Source organism: Echiichthys vipera (assembly GCF_963691815.1).
Source record: "Echiichthys vipera genome assembly, chromosome: 5".
Taxonomy (NCBI): domain Eukaryota; kingdom Metazoa; phylum Chordata; class Actinopteri; order Perciformes; family Trachinidae; genus Echiichthys; species Echiichthys vipera.
Window position 1 is genome coordinate 26380974 of NC_139830.1, and position 23221 is coordinate 26404194.

Sequence of the window (23221 nt, forward strand, 5' to 3'; positions counted from 1 at the left end):
TAACGTCATCGCGTCACCTCGACGCGCCCCGCCCTACGCTGGTGAAGCGTTTCCGCCAAGATGGTAGTCGGTGCCTTCCCTATCGCCAAGCTCCTCTACCTCGGAGTGAGGCAGTTGAGCAAGCCTGTAGCGAACCGAATCAAAGCGGGAGCCCGGAGAAGCGAGTTCTTCAAGAATTACATCTGTCTGCCGCCGGCGCAGAGTGAGTAACCGAGCTAACGGCTACTAATGACCGCTAGACTGCCGTGTCAGACACCCGGACGAGCGACAAAGCAGGGTGGCTGCGACAACCAATGAGGTTGTAGTTGACAAAACCGCTTACCCAATCATTTTCATGGGTTTAACTGGTCGACCAATAGCAGCCGGCAAGCTCGAAGAGGGCGGGTCTAGTCTGTCATTGAACAGGTTATACGAAGCCTTTGCTTTGCTTTCAGTTCAGGACAGCAGCGTGAAAGGCTTTAGCTCTGTATTCTGTTCAATATGAAAAGGTTTCTGGACAGCCATTGTGATCTATGTACACATATGAAAATCTAGTCGTAGGAAGCACGGAAAAAATACGAGATAAAGCTAATTGTATACACTTTTTAGGGGTTCAGTCACTGCAGAAACATTTTTTTTACATCGAAAATTAGATCAAATCGTGACCTTAGAAATTAAAGTTTAAAAATAGGACATGATAGCACATTAAAGGAGCAAATCTATCAGGTGTTGGACCTTTTAACTAAAGATTTGTTAGGAAAAGAAATCAAGAATTCTAAGAAATATCTCACTCAAGGTTGACTGAGCACTTTGTCAGTACTATTTTAGAAAATGGACAATGGCAGACAAATACCACCCAGGCCCTGATTATTAAGACATACTATTTTGAAATATTTATATGCCACAGGTACAGACTGCAAATTGTTACCTGACTTATTAGAATTACTGCAAATAAACTGTGCTTTATAGGTGTGCAGGACTGCCCTAACAGGATCTTTCACAGTTATTACAGTAAAATAATGGAGCAATCTTCCAACAGAACTGAAAACATCTACATTTTCAGTCTTCCATCCCAGATTGTGTTTGTATACTTTTATTGACTTTATTTAGTCCTCTTTTCACGTCTAATCTTTTTAGGTGTAATTTTACCATCTTATTTCTACCTACCTGCCTAGGGACTACGGGCAGCTAACCTGATACATTTCATCTCATCTCGTTTCATATAAAGTTAATGTTCTTTGTGTATCATCCCTGTTTAATTAATAAACATAACATAGTTAAATGTGCTCTAAACTCACTACGAAGTTGTCCTGGCAATCGTACATTGCAAACAGTAAGTCAGCACGTGCATCTTCTTGCATTCTCACGTGTATTTTTAACTGTTCACTTTAGATCATCTGGAGCATAAGTGCAAATGTGAGCAACAATTTCCAAATACTGTCTATTGGGACTGGAGCTTCTAACTGGTACTGTTTATGTTCTTTGTCCTCAGTTTACCACTGGGTTGAGATGAGAACGAAGATGCGGATCATGGGCTTTCGGGGCTCCACCATTAAGCCACTGAATGAGGAATCGGCTGCAGAGCTGGGTGCAGAGTTGCTGGGAGAGGCAATCATCTTTCTCATCGGTGGTGGATGTATGGCGCTGGAGTACAGTAGGCAGGCTGCCAACTCTAGCCGCAAAGAAGAGGAGCACAACGCGACCATCACAAGCCTACAGACTCAACTAGCAGAACTAACATTAACCACAGAGACTCTAGATGCCCAGCTGAGGGAGATCAACAGACAACTGGTGTCCTTTCCTCTTCCCACCAAAAAGTGATTAAATTAGTTATTTGCGAAATGGCGTGACTCTAGTCTGTATGTGAAAAAACACGAGTGCACTAACGTAGCACTGCCATACGTACAGCTTGATAACGACCCTGATGTGAAGAGGGGATCATATAGCATATCAGTGTGCGCTGTGGATTTGGGTGCTGTCATTAGCTCATGTTTTGAGCAACTAGTTGTTAAGGGGGATTGCTATGATATTCATAGTGTCATTCTATGATTGAGCTTGCATGTTCATTCTAAAGTTGAGTGTATATAAAGATTCAAAATAAAATACAATGGCATTCTTGAAGTTAATATATTTTAAGACAGCTCCAGATTCATATTTTAGTGATCCCTATTGACTTCATTCACTTAGGAGACAGATTTAAAGGCTTTGTGACATACATTGATTGTAACAGACTCTGGATTATATTCTAATAATAATTCACACAAATGAGCAACATGTGCACTTGATCAGGAGCCAAGAATGGACAACAAACACCGGGCCACATTATTTGATCATTTTAAAAGAGTGTCTGCCCCTACAGTTTCATAGACACGTCAAGTTGTATTTACACTGTAAATCACTTTATGGTTCATGTACATTGGATGTGATGACTACTGGAAGAATGGTGTAAAATAAAATGGTATGCTGTCTGTTAATAGCGTTTTGTCACTTTACCGTGGTGGTGGAGTGAGAATTCCAATCCTTTACTTAAATAAAAGTACCAATAAGCCTACCACACTGTCAAAATATTGTATTAAAAGTAAAGATCCTGGTTTGAAAATGTTACTCTAGTTAATACATGTAAGTATATTTAGAAAAATTTTAAAGTATTCAAAGTCTCTGTAATTACTATTCTATAATTATTACAAACAATGTAAAGTATATATATTACTGTTGTGGTTGGTTGATGTGGAGTTTATTTTTAACTATTTTGTATAGGACTGGAACTAATCATTTTTTTAATGGATGAATCTGTTGATTTTTTTCTCCATTAATCGATTGATTAACTGGTTTGGGAAAAAAATCTGAAAATAGTGAAAAGTGCTGAGACAATTACCCAGAGCCCAAAGTGATACCTTCAAATCAGAAAAGGGTATACAACGTGACAGGAAATTATGGATTGATCAAATAAGCCTCACTTTACTCAGGCCTACGGATACAGATACTGCGAACTGTAGGCCTGAGTGATAAGGCGGGCAGTTCTATGACACTACACTACCCAGAATGCGTTCAATGTAAACACCGCATCACTTCCTACTTCGGAGTGTTCCAAGTGCGTGGCGACGAGTAACATTTACACTAATTAGGAAATATTCCCTCATATTTGGCTGTTAAAGTAAACAACCCACTATATTATTACACACTACGGAACTGTGTCGTGGACATAGCACGTGCACCTCGGTGTTTAAATCGTCGAATAATAAAAATGTGAATATGGTTTAGTCTTATTTACTTCCGGTTGTAATTTCGTTGTGACCCATAGAGAGCAGCAGCGACACGCATCTTTTATCACGGCTGACCCGCGCAACTGGCGTGAGAGGAGGTAGGCCACAATCTTATTTTGTCTTATTTTGCTTCAGAACCATTTTATAGACTGAGAAAAGTATGCATTGATTACAGGGATTGCTTATAAAACAGAGAAACGCGTGCAGCGTGCACAGTTTAGGGTTAGAGTGACTGATCCTGCAGCGGTAGTCGGTACGTTAGCTCTCGCTAGGCTAAGGAGCTTACCAACGTTAGCCACATAGCGACAACTGGAAGCGAATATCAAATACTCCAGTGATATGCCCGCCTTTCAACTTTATAGGTCACGGCCGTTATGAACATTAGATTACATGGTTTATAGAAACGTAACGTAGCGGAACCAGCCACAACCATGCAGTATTTACATGGTATCTACCTAAGCTAACAAGCTAATGTAGCCTGTTTGGATGAAACCCACTGCCGCCATCAGATAGCCATTTGAAAGTTAGACGCAATGTTGTAAGTTGTACTTCACCATTTCCCTCCATGTTTTGTTAGCAAACAAATAAAGACAACAAACATCTGAGACACAATGAGCGTTGACGTGAAGAAACTGAAAGTGAACGAGCTCAAAGAGGAGCTTCAGCGCCGCGGCCTGGACACCAGAGGCCTGAAGGCAGACCTGGTTGAGAGGCTGAGAGCCGCTCTGGAGGCTGACGAACAGGCTGATGCCTCGGAGCAAGGGGAGCAGGAGGATGAGTTCTCTCAGGACTACCAAGACAACGAAGATGGAGAGGGTGTCCCAGAACAACAAGGTAAGACATATTAATGCTGCTTTAAGCGGAGGATTAACTCTCCTATCAGACATTGACTTTGATTTACGATTTAAAATAACTCTATTGTCATTGTGGGGTACAGGTACGGAGACAACCTGTAGTTAAGCATCTAACCAGCTGTGCAAAAAGTAGTAAAGTGCAGAGTATTATACAGAGTATTGTACAAAATAAACAGTAACATATGAACATGTGCAGCAGTTACAGTAGGCAATGCAGGTACGAGTAATGCTAGCAGAACACATAGCAGGAGGTAAGAATGTGGTATATACACGTCATTGCATTGCACTTGATTATTTAGATCCGAATTGACTGTGTTTAATGAAGCCTTTGATACTTTCCCCTACAATCCTTGGGCTCTAACCATGTTTTTGAAAAAACACACAAAAGCTCTTTACAAATATTGTGTTAAGTGGCCCTTCAGTTTATTTAGTTCAGAGAGGTCAAAGTGAACTTAAAGATGAGAAGCAGAATTTAGATCAAACTCTAGAAATAAATCATGTAAGTTGCAAAGGAGTAAGTTGTTAACATGTTCTGTTTTTCCAAGCTTGAGAACCAAAAGTTTTCGATGTCCCCTTATCAGATGCAGAAGTAGCTGAGGACGATGGTGATGGTGAAGGTGATGCCGAAGGTGAAAGGGATGGCGAAGGTGATGGTGAAGGTGATGGGGATTGTGAAGGCGATGGCAATGGTGAAGGCGATGGCGATGGTGAAGGCGATGGCGATGTCCCCCAAGAGGAAGATGAGGGCAGAGATTCAGGTGGTTACTACGAGGATGAGGAGGCAGATGCCGAACCATATGAAAATCAACCAGCTTCAGACTCAGGCCACAGCATGCCTGACTTCACAGCAGATGCTGATATACAGCAATCTCACACGGTGTCTGAGGAAGGGACCAAGCCTCTGCCAGAGCCAGAGGAGAGAGCTGAGACAAAACCAGGTGATTTTCAGCAGTTTTTCCAGCTTAACATGCAATATGAAAGGTCACCTGTAGACAAATTGTTTTTGTTTATCAGTGCATTTTGTGGAATATTGTAAACTCCAAATGTCACTAAAGCACAGCTCAGACTGTAGATTAACGATGAGACGAGTTGAAACGTGAAGCTACTTGCAGCGCAAGTCTGCAACGTTCTAAACCTGTCAGTTGTAACGTACACTATAGTCACGGTTCGGTATGCACCTCGGTTTAAAGTCACGGTACGGTTCATAGTTAAAAAGAAAAGAAGAAGATATGAGACCTTGATTTGATGTTTTTTCATGAAATGCGTGTATATACTACTACTATATCCCATATCTATCACCAAAGATTTACTAGTGTTTAGTAGCGACAAATCATGCTAATTCATCGGTGGCTCAGCTGTTAGTATTGTCACCGCCATGGAGCAACGGGTAGTTCATATTTTGCTCTGCTGTGTGGCCGCCCACTTCCCATACGTTACAGCAATGAGGGGTATGTTAAAAACATCTCTTTACTACGTTGTCTGAAAAAACTTAGTGATTTAAAGCATCTTAAAATATGACACAATTAATTGCAAAGCTTTTCTCAATAACAAAGCTTGATTGTACACACGTAACACTGAATATGTAGCTCATTGTTTTTGTACATTTGTCATTTAAGAAGTCAAAGTGGAGGTCAAAACAGAAGATGATCATGAGGATGCTCAAGTAACACAGCAGGCAAGCCGTGAGCCAGAAAATCAAGACAGCCAAGGTGAGGCGGTTCAGTCTGAGCCAATCAAAGTGGAAGCTGATCGAAGTGGAAACCACGGTCGCAAGAGACCATATGAGGAGAGCAGGAGCTACGGCTACTATGAGCACCGCGAGGAAAAGAGGTATGCTCATCCTAAATTTTTGTTCATTTAAGTTATGCTTGTAGCTGGTAGCACAACACACTAATAGTACAGTAAGGAAAATGTAATGTGTTTATGGGAATTCTGTAAATGAAAGTAGCTGTAAAGGCTGTTAACTTCATATTCCGTTGATATTGTATAGATCACGCACCCCACAGCCCCCTGCTGAAGATGAGGAAGAGAACATAGATGACACTCTTGTTACCATTGATACATGTAAGTAAATTGATGAAATGCATGTCTGTCTAAGTAAAGATAACTTGTATGTAGCCACAGCTGGATCGTTTGATATCTGCAGTGATAGTAAGTGATCTGTTTACACCTGTTATCATAAGAAGAGAAGTGGACTAACATCTCACACGCTCTTTAACAGCAGCTGCAGACACAGTGTGAGAAGCTGATACCTCACTCTGCTCTAAAACCTAAAGTTCTGCAACTCCAAGCACCGTACCAGATTTTTACCCCAGAGATATATCATTGCGGATTGTGTTGCTACATTTTACAATGACGTATGAAGCCAAGTTCAAACTACATGACTTTCAAAGTCTTTGTGGTTTTCACACCACGACTGACCATAGACGGGGGTCACACACACCACAAGATCTGGTCACCAAACTATGGTTTTTCACGAAAACACTCAAGAAGTGACTCATTTATCATTCATGCATTCATCAGAAAAATATTCATTCCTGTTTCTCAAAGTACAAGGCAATGCCTGTAACCTGTAAGTCATGAGCAGCACATGGCGTTTAAACATTCAAAAACGTACCGTTTGAACAACAAACTCTTGACAAACACTTGTAAGTTATTAACCATTTCTATTGAAACAAAAGTCATTTGGGAGATTTTGGCTTCACTTTTGTACAGGGAAGTGGAGTGTTTCGCACAAAGCATTCTCTGTCTGTACATGCAATGGCAGTGCTTCTAATATCTTTCATTTCACACTTAGTGACACCTCAAATGAATACTGACATTCCACAGATTCCAGCAGTAGAATATACCGATCACTGTACAACCAAGAGTTGAAGAAAAATAAAAACAAGCTTCACGTTGTACATTTACAATTACCAATCGTGTCTTACCTTTGCGTAAAAAACACTCGTAATGGCTACTCCAATGTGTGTGGTTCATTCTGAGGCAGGTCAAGCCATTCTCTATTAATTTACACGACATGGGTAGGCAGAGGGCCTACCTCACAGCCTTCCACGCAAACACATGGAATGTCTCCATCTGGTGGTTGAATCGTAGTGTTGACAGACATTTACCCAAATGCACTACTTTCTTGGGGCCCTGACCTTTCAAACTAGGTTAACTGTTGAAATCAGCCAATGGGTTCCTGAGATATTAATGTGCATCAAGACAAGGGCCAGGGTTCACAGCGCTCTATGTTAAAAAAACGTACAATATTTGAAAAAGACCAAGAAGGACGACGGTTATGTTCTCTCTGCTGAAAATAGTGCAAGTACTAAGGTTGCATTCATACCCAATAAGTTGTGGAGGTGTCACTTAAATGTCCCGTATGTGTTCCCCACTGGGGTGTTCTGTCTGATCGCGGGTAGGTTACGTGATTAGCCGCCGCAGTGGCGTCTGGTCCAGTGGTATAAGTTAATTCTGTTCAAACCTTTTGTCTGAGGCCACTGCTTTTTTTTGGCATCCTCCATGTTCCCCAAAACCGCAGCCTGAACACAGCAAAACTGTCAAAATGTAACATAGTTGAATCTATAAGGTCAAACATTGTCCATTATATATTGTATATATTATATTGAAATGTTTAACCTAAACTCAAAACTCTCACACAGAAACAGAGGACAGTTCAGCAGTGCAGGCAGAATGGCAGCAAAACGTATCTCGGCATAGGTTTTTTTCTCTTTCTCACACACACTTCACGCAAACAAATACACACAGTTATTCTTTTAAAGTAGTACGCCACTTCTAAAATGCATTTTAGTTTAAAAAACATTTTAAAAATTGATTCTGAAGCCCAGCAGGGAGTCATCTTGGCTTGTAATATAGTCGGGGAAAACCCTGTGTCCATATGGGTTAGGTACATTCACCAGCCTAGACTCTGCCAAGGCGTACTTCTGCCCTCTACTCTTTGACCCAATTAAACTGTGTTTACACTAAAGATGCCAACAACTGAAGCGTATCTGAAAAATGGATCCAGAAAGGCTGTTGGGCACTGCAAGCACTGATTATTAATGCACAAGAGGCATTTTAATGCCAAAGCTGGTTCAAATGTCACTTTATCTGTTTACCTCTTTCAGTTGCTCAGCTTACACTATACCTATGCATGTCTAGATCGTGTTTGCCCTTAAAATGCTGGACCTTCAATACCAGAATTTACAGACAAATGTATTTAAAATCTCTCTTCTCTGTCTTCAGACAACTGTGATCTCCATTTCAAAGTGTCCCGAGATCGCTACAGTGGTTATCCTCTGACCATCGAAGGCTTTGCTTACCTGTGGGCTGGAGCACGAGCTACACATGGTGTCACCAAGGGCCGTGTGTGTTATGAGATGAAGGTAACGAGTCTAACTGTCTCCCTCTATTGTCACGGTGGCTTTTAAAACTATACAGACGTGTGCACATGCAGCCAATATGATGGCTGTGCTGAATTTGGTGACGGAGCTAGATGTTTTGTGTGGTGAAACATTGACACGTGAAACAGGCTGATGTCACGGGCTGTATTTCTTATTTTTGAAACAAGGGCTGAGCAGCTCCTTCTATCCTGCTAACATACAGTATCTTTTAAATTTAAGTAGTGCCCCATCCCCTTTTCATGTCTGTGTGAGCACCATATATTGGCACCATACTTTGTTGTTGAAAACTAACACTGGGGAAGAAAAAGAAAAATCTCAATGTCACCACCGTTATTTCACAGAATTTAGGAGATTTAGCTTGTCCTAAACAACAACAATGATCGAAGCCATTGTTTAACTACCTTCCAATACAGCACCGCATATTTTCTGGCAGTCCCTCAAGAGGCATGTTTTTGACTTAATTACTCCTCAGATCAACGAGGAGATTCCTGTAAAGCACCTGCCTGGAAGTGAGCCAGATCCTCATGTGGTCAGAATCGGATGGTCACTCAACCACTGCAGCACTCAGCTGGGTAAGAGGAGCAACTGTACAAACAATCCAGACAATGTTTGACATGATTGATACAAGAGAAACATTGGGCCTAAAGTGGACAATACATTTCATTCTGTTTTTTTTTCAGGTGAGGAGCCCTTTTCCTTTGGATATGGAGGAACAGGAAAGAAATCTGCTGACTGCAAGTTTGCAGACTTTGGTGAGAAGTTTGGTGAAAGCGATGTCATCGGCTGTTACATTGTGAGTACTGGCAACAGCAATTCAACACAGTATCTTCTCATATAGCCTTGTGTAAGGATAATTAGGAATTACTGATTAATCATCCTCTTTATTAGCAGACCAGGGTTTCCCCCTGTGTATTGCACCTTCGGTGGCCCACTGGGCATATGTTAACAGTTTAGTCATTTGAATTCTTAATGTGATTTTTTCATGACTGATTTTGGTTTGTTTTAACAAATGTTTCTGGTAATAATTTCTCATAATCCCTGTGTTGTTTTGTCGGTGTAGTTGACAGTAAAGTATTATCAAGTAAAAGATGCTTAAAACAACCTTTCCTGTTTTAAGGACTTTGACAAAGGCGATGAGGTGGAGATGGGCTATTCCAAGAATGGAGTATCATTGGGCGTGGCTTTCCGCGCAACCAAGGAGGCGCTGGCAGGCCGTGCCCTGTTCCCTCATGTCCTGGTGAAGAATTGTGCTGTTGAGTTCAACTTTGGACAGAAGCAGCCATACTTCCCCCCACCAGAGGGATTTACCTACATCCATGATCTGAGCATGCAGGACAAGATCAGAGGCACCAAGGGACCTGCCAGCAAATCTGAATGCGAGGTAGGGCAGTGCTTTTGTCTGTTTTGGTTTTGTGTTCACATTTACATACATGTTGTGGATGTAATAAGCATTTTTTGACACCGAACCAGTCTTATGAAGTATAATAAGCTATGAGTATGTTTTCTTTGTCCCTTGTTTCAGATCTTGATGATGGTCGGCCTGCCTGCCTGTGGAAAGACCACTTGGGCCATTAAGTTTGCAGAGACTAACCCTGAGAAAAAGTACAACATCCTGGGCACAAATGCCATCATGGACAAGATGAAGGTTAGTTTGGGAGCACCACTGCCCAAACTAAACAAACACTCACGCACTTTTACAGCCCAATGTTGTCTTATTTAATGATTTGTCCTGTAGGTGATGGGTCTCCGTCGCCAGAAGAACTACTCCGGGCGCTGGGACGTTCTGATACAGCAGGCCACTCAATGTCTGAACAGGCTGATTGAGATCGCTGCCCGCAAGAGACGCAACTACATCCTAGATCAGGTACTGCCCTCCCACACACACACTCTGCTCTGATACTCGCCACAGTCAGTCAATGTGCCCTGATAATCACTCTCTCTAATGGACTATTTATTTATCTTTCAGGGGGGCTGTGTGTATTATAGAGTAGAAGAAGCATTGATCACCCTCTTGTCACTTGCTTGTCATGTATTGTAAAAGAAAAATGATTAATGGCTCTCATAAGTGACAGAATATTTCATGTTTTCATCCCTCAGTATATTTGCACTTGCTATTTCTTGTCATAATACAGTATTGTTTGTCTTGTGAATTTCAACAATGTACAAGTAAACCATGACTATGTAAAGATGTTGAGAAACAAGTAAGCTCTGACTGGTGAGTAAGAAAAACACCTTCCGTTGCTAATTTAATAAGACAGAGTTGATAGCTTTTTTAAAAGCTATTTTTAAGTGAGATACATGGAACTTTTGAGTGTGTTTTTTTTTTTTTTATAAATTGCCCCTGAAGGTAAGTAATGACTAACAGTTTTTAGATTTTTAGATCCTTGTGTTCAGCAAATGTGAGAAAAGGTAGGTGGGTCTGATGGCGGACTGTCTTTTCTATGGACACTGTGAGTATTTGCAGGTAGGTTGTATCTGTCTGTTGTTGTCTTGACTGGGATTAGAGTCCGTATGAAGATCAGGTAAGTCAAGGTAAGTGTTGGGGGACCCGTCAGTATAGCAAGTTGTTTTTGATGTAGCACGCTCTCATTGATGAGTGTTAGGTCGATTGTGCTAAAACGTTTTACCCTGGGCTGTTCAGAAAGAGAGGATTTTGTGTAAATTGTAAGATCAATGAAAATGATGGTGAATGAAAGAACTTGTACTTTTAGAAATAATTAAGTGTCCTATTCACTGATTATTATAATGTTGTTTGATATTAACATGAGTCGTGACATTACTATAAACTGCTTTTACTTAAATGCTAAAATGAATAATGTTGTAGTGTTAATTTCTGTTGTCAGTGTAGAAACCACTGGTTACTGTTAAGGAGACAGGTTTTTTTGTTGAATTGCAGCGAGTTTTATGTGTTTAGCTGCTGGTCAAAGCGAACGCTCTATTTGTATAACATGACAGCATGACGCCGACTATTCTTTTCATCTGCAGTGTTTTGTACTCAAGATCTGGGAATTCTAATTCTTACCCTTTATGTTAGCCTAATGAAGTGTTTGTTAGTAAAATTCCTATCTGAATCGCAACCAGTCGCACATCGAAAACCCCTGTAAGAAACGCTTTGATGCCACTTTTTAATTTCTTTAAACATTTAGACAGTTAGTACACATGGATCAATAGTGTAGATGAATAGTTTTTACAATCCAGCGATCGTGATTTAAATAGTAGCTAAGCTTGACTAATGATAATAGTGATGGAACTACATGTAATCGCTAATTATTGTTATGCAGAGATTGCGTTTTATGCAACCGTTTTATTGTTCCCACTCGTCATACTGCCCTGGTAATGGCTAATGCTGCGGTTACTAACTCAAGTTCACATGGCAAGATATAGAATATTTATATGATCACCATATAACCACTAAAAATCATCTAATATCTAGTTATTTATGGAAAGTTACAGTTTGTGGCAGCCTAAATTTGCATGTGGCGGTTTTTGCTTTCATCATATTTGTTTTCTTTTATTTGGACCAGTATTCTGCTTCTGACCCTGAATTAATAAACCGTATCAAAATGTATTAAATCGTAATACTGCAGGGCATCATGCATTTTATCATCATATCTCTGCAGCTGCAACAAAGTGCTCACACCGCCCACATCCACGCTTCAGTAATTGTAATAACACTTTTAAAAACATGGCAGTGCATTGTCGCTACACTAAGACATAACTGAGTAAACGCAATAACTACTTGAATATCAATTTGAATATCTATTTTGTTATTGATTGTTCTGAAACTCGTGTGTCTATATTGTGAAGTACCTGAGCAAATGTACAGTACAGTCAGTTAGCTCATTTGTGGGGTCCCTTTTTGTGTCAATAATTAACACTCCCCAGCAGCCACTGGGCACCTGAATGCACAGACTGTGAGGTAAGTCTGTGGAGTGATGAGAGGCCATTAGAACTTGAGTAAAAACGTAGACTGACAACCAAGCCAAACCTCTCTCACTTCATTATTGCAGGGTTCCAGCTTCCTTCCAGTGGAAAGCCATTACAAGTAAACAATAACAAACAAGCTTCTACTTCTTTCTTGTCACCATTGCTAGACAAATGTATATGGATCAGCAAGGAGACGAAAAATGCGTCCTTTTGAAGGTTTTCAACGCAAGGCTATTGTAATTTGTCCCACGGACGAGGATTTAAAAGAACGAACATTAAAGCAAACCAATGAGCAGGGGAAGGATGTGCCCGATCATGCTGTTTTAGAAATGAAAGGTAGGAATGCTGTGGAAACAACAAATAAAACACCAGATCTACTTTTTACTTTTCTATGTGTCTATGTCTCTAAAATCAAACTTGGAAGATGCCCCCTCTCCCCCTTCCCCCATCATAGCCTTTGGCCAGATATCAGACCTGGACATTTTTTTAAACAGTCAACATGAATTTGATTCTATCTTATTTTTGCCCTCTATTTGCCACTCGCCATACAGCTTACTTCTAATGCACTGCAAACTGAGACGTGGGCTTTGTTGAGGTCATGTAATAGTCGAGCTAATATTGCACAATTTGCTTCCCTGAAAAGGATGTTTCCAAATGGCAAGCTTACAAGCAGTCACATGCTGAAGTTGTTGGAAGTTAATTTGTAACAGCATTACATCAGCTGTCCTTGGTTTGCAGTGCTGTTTCCTCTTCTCACCAACCCCTCTAGTTGTCCTTTTTGTCCCCTTCCCCACCTCTACTGAACTCCTCCCTCTCCTTTGTCTGCTTAAACAAATGTTTCCTCCATGTTCCCCTGGAGGAGATGTTTGTTCCCTTTACCCTGCCATCTGCTTTCATCTATCTGCTCTTAGTTTCTCTATGATTTCCACTGCCTCTGTATGGTTGTAATTATTTTTCATTTTGTCTTCTGGTGGTGTGGCTCTTCACTACAACCCCCTACCCCTCTCTTTCTCTCTCTGTCCCTCCATCCGTCTCTTGCTGGATGGACTGTCTCTCCTCCACCTCCTGTGGTCTCACCTCTCACTCTCCAAGCCAACTTTACTGTCCCCGAGGCTTGCGACTTCCTGGAGGAGGTGACGTTCATTGAGCTGCAGCGCGATGAGGCTGAAACTCTGCTGAAGCAGTACAATGAGGAGGGCCGCAAGGCTGGCCCGCCCCCTGAGAAACGCTTTGACAACAGGCAGGGCGGGTTCCGTGGCCGCGGCAGCGGTAGCTTCCAGCGGTATGACAACCGTGAGGGATCCCGTGGAAGCTACCAGAACCGCAGTGCAGATGGAGGCAGTGGATACAGAGGAGGTGAGTGTCATACCTCATTTTTATTTCGATCATGTAAAGCTATAGTATGATCGCTTGCTTAGCTCTGTGATTTGAATAATACATAAGAGGCAGAACTAAGGCTGGTACGTTAACGGCAAAGTTATTTGTTTGGCAGGCTACAATCGTGGCAGCTATACTCAGAACCGTTGGGGCAACAGCTACCGCGAAGGAGGCTCTGATGCACGCGGTGGATATAACCGCAGCCAGCCGTCAGGAGGAAGCTACAATCGCCCGGCTCCTTACAACAAGGGATCCTACAGCCAGGTAAATATCATGACCTTTTTATGTATGAAATTGTGCGAAAAACGTAATAGTCAATTAATGTGTTCTCCTGAACTTCTTGCTTCACCTCCAGGGCTACAGCCAGAGCTACAGTCCAGCGTACAACCAGAGCAGCTATAACCAGAGTTACTACACCAACTACAGTCAGTATCCAGGATACAACCAGAGCTACAGCCAGACACCCACCACTGCACAGACGTACAGCCACCACCAGCAACAGCCACAGCAGCAGCCGCAACAGCAGCCGCAACAGCAACAGCAGAGCTACAACCAGCAATATCAGCAGGTAGACGATGACTAATCAAACACTGTCGCTTACACAAATCCAAACAGAAAACGAGGCCAAACGGCGACAAAAGCCTTTTATAGACGATAATTCTGTGAGCAGCCATGATCTGATTTTATGCTGCACAGCACGAGTCTGCAAACCGCTAAAGTTGCCGCCTGCAGCACTTTATCTAGAAGTTCACTGTGGCTGCTCCTGACTCTTCCATTACTCCCTGCAATATTTGAAACTGAGCCATGACTGTTGTCTTGTTTTATAGACGCATTTTTGTTGACCTACCGCGGACCATGTCAAGCTCACTGACAAACACATTGCATTTCCTGTGACTACATCAAAGTCATCTTGTGTTTGTCCAGAAAATATAAGATATAACGCCATTTATTTGATGTGAAGAAGTTAAATTAGCCTGAATCAACTTAGGGTCTGCTTGCAGACCTCCAGGGGCAATTGCATCACAACCTTGTTTCCATTTGCAATAGTTGGTTGTTAGCAACCCTGGTAGTGTGCAATTCACATCGACACTGACCTATGTCCGAGCCACCTCTCGACCTCGTGTGTGAAGCCAAGTCTGTCAGCATGGTTTACCCTTTCAAACACAAAATCAACCCCTCTGTGTGAAAGGGGTACAATCAGATAGTTTTCCTTCTGAAAGTGATCCACTGTGCCATAGAGAGGTGCAAAAGTAGAAATGCAGGGTCATTTGTGGGAAGTTAAATGTAAACATGCTCTCACTGCTGTGCTTGCTTTCTGTTTCTCCCTCCAGTATGCTCAGCAGTGGCAGCAGTACTACCAGAACCAGAACCAGTGGAACCAGTATTACAGCCAGTACGGCAGCTACCCTGGACAGGGCAGCCAAGGCTCATCTTCCGGTTCCCAGTAGCTTTGCTCTGCTTCTGTACCTGCATCCACCTGTGTCCTAAACACTCTGACCTCTGCAGCACATCCATTCTGTACAGTCTCACATTAAGTCCCCAACCATTACTGTCTCTGTCTGGGTACACTGTAGCTTTCATTCCTCACCAATCAATGTACACTTAAACTGTGTATACAGTTTGATGTCTTTTCATTTTTTTACTGAATGAAGTCTTATTCTAAGCAGTGACTGTGAGGTGGTAGATGATAGGTATCAAAACATTTAATGAATGTTATCTATTATGCATTTAATGTGGACATCTGTTGAACTGCAATCTCCACATTTCCTACAGATCGAAGAGGTAATTGTTTTTTTCTAGGATGCATAGTGCGAAAACATTACAGTGCAGGAAAAATACAGCAAGGCCTGAATAATTGTGCTTGTTTTGAGAAGCTTAACAAAGAACAAAATGCATGCTTTTTACCTTTACAGCCCTTTCCTCTGTCTTGCTCTTTATTTTTCTGTTTTTTTTCCCGAGTGAGCACCTTTTTAATTACTCCAATAGAATTCAAACATGGGGCATTTTTTTTTATAGGTGTTTAAACTGTAGTATTTAAGCGTTAATCCGGTCCTTGATTGAGAAAAATATTTTGCCACTCTGAGTAATTGTGTTTTTTTTATTCCTTTGTGATTGCTGTTCATTAAGTCCAGTAGTTAAATCCAGTTGTCAAAGTCATTTTTTTTCTACCTGAAAACGAAAATCTGATAATGACCAGTTACCCAAGCTGTTTTCTTGTCTTTATACAATAAATGCAATTGTACATGCCTGGAGATGTTCTTTTTCTCTGCCAGTGAGTCAAGTCACGCCCAACACATACTGCACGACTCATCATTGTTGGTGTAGCTTTCTTATTTCACATTGTGGACAAAGGACTAAACACAGAAGCATGTAGCTAAAAGGTAATATGCTAATTCTGTAGCATACGTATAGTTCCAGTGCAGTCCTGCTGAACCTTGAATGAACTGTTGGTGAAATTTAATTCAAAAATGTAGTCAGGGCAGGAAATGAACATCTTCCGCTGCAAGTTCATGGATTATACCTCACAAACTCCTTTGACTTAATCAACAGTACAAGGGCTGGGCAATATGAACGTTTTCTATCACAATATGTCATTTTATAAACATTTAGTGGTATTTATGAGGAAAAAATTAAATTTAACCAAGAAAGTAACAATATGAAATGCCAAAGTATCTGAACGTGCACAATCCAGTAAAAAGAATATATATAACCTGAAGTGTTAAAGGAATAAATACCCCATACACTGTAAAGTAATACCTCCTGGTTCACAAAATGTCTCATGTACATATCACCCAACCCAAAGCTACGAATATTTTGCTGGCTTGCTCTCCAAATCCACAAGCAGAGATGTCATACTGTATAGCTGCCAAACGTCTAATTTAAAAGGTTAGTGTTTATTTCCTACCCTGCATGTATTCTGTGTAAATAGGACCAGGAAACCCTTATGTATGTTTTCATAAATGACCATGTGGACCGAGGCTGAATCTTAGCACCAGAGAACAAAGGCACCTGTTCTAAAAAACAAACTGAGCTCATAAATAGGACTGTAGAACAGTTGATGTTTGAAGCCTAAACAAGTAGCCAAACTAACTGAGACAAAACAATAAAAACATGTCATAACCACAACTTGAAACACGAGGGAGTTCGTACACATAATTGCCGACATTCTGATATGAATGGTCAGGAAATCTCATCAGTTCAACACCGGTCAGACACGGCTCTGTCAGAAACGTGGTGGTGTCTGGAAGTTTATGTCCATGAAGAGGAAATGTTAGGAGACGGACTGCTCAGTCGGGCTCTCTGCTCTTGTCTTTGTAGAGATGCAACTCCTCCATCTTCTCCTGCAAGAAGGAAACAGGCATGGAGCAGCCTCGGGTTCTGTGTGGCAACGTGTTGACCTGGAAAAAACAGGAGAGACAAATCAAGAAAGTTGTCTCCAAACTCAGAAATGATATTTTCTTGTGGAAAAACGTTTCAGTTTCTAGTGGCAAGGCCTACAAAAAAGGTTCGTTCACGGAAAATCTATGCAGAGAAAATATTCCTTTAAAAACTGCTGACGGTGCGCGAAAAGGTGTTTCAGGAGAGAGATGTCGCTTCTGAATTCTTTGATCGACAAAATTAAAATCCCATTCACCTCCTTTGTACTTCATCAAATCAGCAAATAAAACCAAAACAATGGGCTCGGTGCCTTCGGTGGTAAGGCTACTTTTCTCAGTTTTCCATTTTAAATGAGACAGGTGTACTTTTGGAAAGAACAGCCAGTGTATTATTACCAGCTGTGAGAGTAATGCTGGTGTTGTTTTCACCTGTGAGTCTGTGACAGTCATCATGGCAAAATGTGGTCCTGGAGACACCTACTGTAGCTGGAACCACCCCAGAAGAGGATGTGAGTACTTTGCTAGCTGTTTATACATGTGTCTGTCTTTCTGTCTGTGGCCTGAATATGTCACCAGGATAGCAGCACTGCCATGCAAATTGCAGTCAGGAAACCTGAGATTAAAGCAGCTGGGATTAAACTGAAGGCTGGTGGTCCGAGCAAGGGGGCCGGAACTAGAGGGGTTGGAAGTTTGAAAGGGGCCACCCACACTTTGAGCGCTCTAGTGTTTTTGGTTAAATTCTTTGTCATGCGTTAGAAAGGACTAGACTAGAGGTCTAAGCAGCCAGTCAGAGTGAGAACACTGGTGTAGAAGCTCAACAGTAAATTTCCTAAATGTCCACTCCAAGAGGGCAGTATCGGTGATTGACCCATCATTATTAGCTCCTGTAGTAGAACCCCTCATGTGGAGTCATTCCAGACATTTACACTGACATGGAAATCTCTTTAGAGGGCATTTGTGAGGTAAATCAGAGACACAAAAAAACTCTGCCCTCCTTTATGAACACCTTTTGCAGCTACTCGCGTCCGGTCTCACCTTCCTCTCTGATGCATGGACGAGAGAGTTGTGGTGGTTTCCCCTCTTGTCCTTTTTCTCAGGCGTCCACACTCCCGGATCTGTCTGAGTGGAGCGGTCTGACAGCGTTGAATCACAGGTGTTATTTTTCAAAGGAGAGGTGCTCTGGTTGTTTTCTGTCTCGTTACTTTGGGGGAAAACAAAGGTCTCCTCCTCTGAACCTGACAGGGAACAATAAGACATCAGTGTACTGGGTTCAAGGTTATTTTATAGGCAGGTATTGTGTTCTTCATATGATGGAGAAAGGACATACTCCAGCTGTTGCCCTTGGTTCTTGTGTCAGGGGCTGGGGTGCACGGGCAAGACCCAGTTGTGTTTTTGTGTTTCTTCAAGCACTCCGTTCCCACCAGGTCTCTACAGTGTCTGTGACAGTTTATCCCACAGTCTGAAAGACAGAAACACTGATGAAGCTTTAACATTAGCGCCACCACTTACAGGATCAGTTCACTCAAATTACAAAGGGTCTGTGGATTAAAGGCTTAGTTCTGATTTTTTTTAAGTGGGGTTCTATGAGGCACTTATCCCAAGTCAGTGTCTTACCTACAGTAGAGGGGGGGGTGGGTTGCACGCCCTCAGTTTGGAGAAGCAGGACAGAAATGTACCGCAGTGGACAGGGGCAACAGCCACTTAATTTTACCTTGCAGAACATGGGAGTTGCTGGTGTACCCTAGCGTCCATTGGTAAATTAGCTTGTTTTATCGTGTGCCTCTGGTCTTTAAAAGGGTTGTGGACGAACCGCACCAGAAGAGAAGCGAGACCTCTATTCTCTAGCTGACACACAGTCGAGCCGCGCTGCTCAGGTGGGCAGTGTGGCTGCTCCAACCTGTTAATATGCAGGGGTGCAGAGCTGATGTCAGCATTGGGGGGACACAAAAGTGCAACTCACACCATGCCACCATAAATCACAACTTTGCAGAGGCTCGCCATATCATTCAAAAAGTACTGCCCATTGAATTTACTGTGCTCACCTTTCTTGTTTTTTTGTCCTTAACAGTCAACAGCTCGTATCACTGCTTATTTAACCGTTATATTAGTAAATCTGAATTTAAAGGGTCTCGGGCATGGATGACTCACCCCCAGTTATATTAGTAAATCTTAATTATAATCAATATCTACTCACCCCCAGTTCTTCTCACCATCTTCCTTTTCTCCTAGTGTATGGGACTACTTTACGCATGATTAATGGATATGGATGAGTATCAAAATATGAAGCCCTTTTTTAAGCCTGCTGATCAGAGACCGTTCATTTGTGTTGTAGTGGAGGAGAGCAGAGATGAATGTGGAGTCTGAAATAGATTTGTCAAACATTATTTTTTCCACCATTTCAGTCATTTCTTTTTAGATGTGAATCTGAAATGTGAAGAATGGGGAGTCTGAAAATATATTTGTATTTTTATTGGGGGGGACAATTCAGGATCTGCACCCATGTTAACATGGGCACCGAAATAAAAAGGAACAGGAGTCTGTTGGCTTTGAAGCATAGATTCTAGCTGAATTCCAACCATGTAAACTTGAACTAGGCTGTCTGACAGCAAGGTTAAAAGGTGAAATTTACAGCGTATACCGATACTTTTAGATTTTTGACTTTTTGTAGGTGGGCCTGTTTGAGATGTCCAAAATACCTCGTCAACAGCAGTACATTGCTTAGCTTTTGTGCCTGTCTTCCTCCTTGCTTCTCCAAACTGGGGGTGTGCCGACCACCACCTACTGTTGGTAAGATACTGACTATGGAGTTGCCAATACAACTACACCTCAAAGAATTCCTTTAAATGCTTTGAGCACCACAATATAAATTACTTTCACACCTCAGAGAGAGCACCTGGACCGAAAACCACAGTAGTGGTTTGTAATATGAGTGAACTGACCATTTAACTTCTTTTACCTTATGTGGGGCTCTGATGGAGCTTGTTGATGAAGGATGAGGCTGACATGCATTGGGATCTTACCTTTACAGTGGTATCCCTGTTTGATGACTCCCCATAGCTACAAGAGGGCAGACATGAAACACGTGATATAGCAGTTTGATTGGCCATTTATATATAAAAACAAAAACAAAAATGGATACAACGGATACTCACAAAGCCTCCACAAGTCTCGCAAAAGGTTGGTCGTTTATACGTGGTTTCATGGAAGTTATGTGTGTTGAAGTTGTATCCCAGCTTGGCACATATAGACATTCCCCTCATGAAGTAAGAGGTGATTTCTTCACGGCTTATTTGTCCCTCCCTGAGCAGAAAAGTTTCCAAAGTGCAACAACAAAAGTGAGTAAGTGAATAAGTGAGTAAGTGAGTTGAGGTTTTTAGAAGCCATTCAGCACCTCATCTTTTGTTCTCTGTTTTGGCAGCCACGTCACGGTGAGAGGCCTTTGTGTGCGTGCAGCTTCCTCACCTGTCAGTTTCGTGAGTGCAGAAGGAGAAGGGGAAGTTGGCTGCTATTTTCTCAAAGTCCTCCAGAGCAATGTAACCATCCTGGTTCTGGTTGTAATTTTTCATTATGGACTGCAGGGGGCAACAGAGCAAGCAGATATTGAGTTGCACTTGTCAGGGAGCGGTTGGTTAGTTCTGCTTTATCCTGCCAAGTAATAAGGAAGTGAAAGACAGGAGGTTGTTGCAGTGTCACATACTCACATCTACCATCTGTTTGACGTGTTTAGATATGGTGTCAGGGTCGAGCCTGGGGGTGACCCCTGAACCCCACTCTGCCACAACGGGCGGTTTAACTGGAGCTACAGGCTGTGGACCGACAGACGCAGTGATGAGACATGAGGGACTGCACATGTGAGAAACGAGAAGAAAAAAACAGCGCACACCCACCACATAACACGCTTCTCTAACGTACAGCGCTTTGATGTGGCTGATTTTGATGTATTTCAGCACCGAGTCTGTCCTTTTGTTTTGATGAAGACGTTACACCCACAGAGAGCGCACGCATGTCCCTCCTCTTGTGAAAAGAGGTTGCGACAAGTGTGAGCCTGATGGCCTTAGATAGAGCTCAACTTCAAAGAGGAGTATCTCTACTGACCTGGATCTTGGTGTTTTTGGGTTCCTTGTTGTACGAAAGTTCATATATCTCATCCTCAGTGTAGTATAAATCTAGAGAGAGCTGAAGCATTAAAAAAACATAATTTAAGACGCTCTCTGTGGAGTCTTTTTTTCTGAATAAAAAAACGTCTCTTCCTCTCTGTCTCTTACCGTGAGCAGATGCAGAAGATCTTTGTTGGCCTCGAAAGGCGGCGTGCAGGTGTGAATGCCCACCAGGTCGTTGATATTGCTGTACAGATGCTGCAGCTTGCTCAGGTTGATCTTGTCCTCGTCGATGTAGTCCGGCAGGGCCTCATTCAACGAGATCAGATCCTTCAGGTGGACGCCCAGGATGGGCACCTTGAAGCCGTTGCACTCGTTGTAAATCCGCCGGTAGTTGATGTAGTTGCTACGTGAGGAGAGCAGCTCTGTCATCTCACTCAAGGCCTGAAAGAGGATGAAGATCGAGAAAGTAAGGATAAATGAGATGGTCATATGTGTTTAGACTGGTATCAAAATCTAAGTGATCAAATAAGAACATCTGGTCCATTGATTCTATAAATAACAATGTATAAAACATACACCACTCCTTTAAGCCTATAAACAGTGACGGAGCATTGGTTTGGATCATTTGAGATATGTTACACAGAGCTAATAACTTTGAGTCATTCATGTATGCCAGTCTGTACGGAAATGTACTATCTGTTTGTATACAGCTGATGGCCCTGCATTAACCAAATTATGTCTTTGGGTGTTATTTTTTCTAACATAGAAACAGAACAACTACAAAGAAAGAACTCAAAGAAGGATAGGACACAAAAAAATCCCAAAAAGGAAACAACAATTGAAAATCACCTCTGTACTGAATAGTTCTCTAATTTGCTGTCACACCTGAACACATTATTATTGATTTGTGGATCCTGCATATTTCCTGTCATTGTTTCATAGTTAAGGCTGAAATATATATAGATATAGTGTATATTGACAGAGGAGGTGAAGTATAACCTCCTTGGTTCTTAGTAAAAAGGATCCATATGACATAAAGACACTGAAGCAAAACATGATTCAAGAGGGAAAAGTTTCACCATTATTTTGTGGTGAGGTAGTCATCAACAGACTGACTCATGGTTTTGTGTAATATGTGAAAAACCTTAGTGATGTCAGGAGGCAGCAGGTTAGAGGTGTCTTTGAGGCGGGAGATTGAGCTGTGACAGAGGCCTCCAGTCACCGCCATTAGAGTGTTAAAGTTTTGCAGAGCTCGAAGTCTCTGCAGAGGGAAGAGCAGAGTGACAGTACATCAAGGGATTTTCTTCTCCTCTCAGCTAAGTGTTTGTGCCGTGTGTCCTCGCACAGTTTACCTGAGCCACATGAATGAATTTAGTGAAGACCTGGGCTCTCTGCTGGGCCGTGTGTCTGCTGAGGATCATCAGCTGGACCCACTGGGACACTCCGTTACACATCATGACCGAGCGCTCCAGAGCAGGGTTGTCCCTCACCGAGCCTCGTACCACGTAGCTGCGGTAGTCCATGAACTGACCAATTAGATAGCAGTGTTTAGGCAGGAAACAGCTTTAGCAATCAACTTTAGCACTGTTCAGGCAAATCTGTCACCCGTTTCAACTCGCTCCAACCATTTCAATAATTGTAATGACCACCATTGATAGCAAGGGCAGATTATATTTGTACCCCTACTGCTAACTTTCTACTGAAAGAGAAATCAATTAATCTTATCTGACTTCTCAATAAAATGAAAGATACTATAATCTAATAAGACTGAAGGGTTTGAGTCTGGAGATATAAAGGGGGGCTCATTTTCAAGTTCATACTTGTATTTTTGGTTTCTACTGGAACATGTTTACATTCTTTAATGTTCAGAAAACACATTTTTATGCTCCCACTGTCCATCTGGGGGACAGTATTTTCTAATGAGCCTGCATATAGCATAGGGAACTGGAGTCAAAT

General features: G+C 41.9%; 3 protein-coding genes across 3 annotated transcripts in view; 2 read left to right on the plus strand and 1 right to left on the minus strand.

Annotated features, from left to right (window-relative positions):
* The first annotated feature begins 51 nt into the window (after window positions 1-51).
* Window positions 52-2347, plus strand: opa3 (outer mitochondrial membrane lipid metabolism regulator OPA3). The gene is made up of 2 exons (XM_083913942.1): window positions 52-202; window positions 1472-2347. The coding sequence occupies exons 1-2, from the start codon at window positions 61-63 to the stop codon at window positions 1798-1800; spliced, it is 471 nt and encodes a 156-aa protein (XP_083770068.1). The 5' UTR covers window positions 52-60; the 3' UTR covers window positions 1801-2347.
* A 938-nt stretch (window positions 2348-3285) lies between these two features.
* On the plus strand, window positions 3286-16035 carry hnrnpul1 (heterogeneous nuclear ribonucleoprotein U-like 1). Its single transcript, XM_083913669.1, has 16 exons — window positions 3286-3340; window positions 3820-4076; window positions 4678-5034; window positions 5713-5926; window positions 6087-6160; window positions 8327-8466; window positions 8957-9056; window positions 9165-9277; window positions 9602-9865; window positions 10007-10129; window positions 10220-10348; window positions 12579-12747; window positions 13504-13767; window positions 13904-14052; window positions 14144-14356; window positions 15120-16035. Exons 2-16 carry the CDS (start codon window positions 3854-3856, stop codon window positions 15234-15236), a joined length of 2649 nt encoding a protein of 882 aa, XP_083769795.1. The 5' UTR covers window positions 3286-3340; window positions 3820-3853; the 3' UTR covers window positions 15237-16035.
* An 86-nt stretch (window positions 16036-16121) lies between these two features.
* Window positions 16122-23221, minus strand: part of rasgrp4 (RAS guanyl releasing protein 4) — a 17566-nt gene continuing 10466 nt past the window's right edge. Inside the window, exons 7-17 of the mRNA XM_083913670.1 lie at window positions 22618-22791; window positions 22410-22526; window positions 21431-21706; window positions 21261-21341; window positions 20867-20971; window positions 20628-20737; window positions 20318-20465; window positions 20186-20222; window positions 18493-18624; window positions 18201-18400; window positions 16122-17186 (exon numbers count right to left, since the gene is read on the minus strand). Of these exons, the coding sequence (XP_083769796.1) occupies window positions 17076-17186; window positions 18201-18400; window positions 18493-18624; window positions 20186-20222; window positions 20318-20465; window positions 20628-20737; window positions 20867-20971; window positions 21261-21341; window positions 21431-21706; window positions 22410-22526; window positions 22618-22791 (1491 nt within the window). The 3' untranslated portion in view covers window positions 16122-17075. The remainder of the gene's footprint in view (window positions 17187-18200; window positions 18401-18492; window positions 18625-20185; window positions 20223-20317; window positions 20466-20627; window positions 20738-20866; window positions 20972-21260; window positions 21342-21430; window positions 21707-22409; window positions 22527-22617; window positions 22792-23221) is intronic.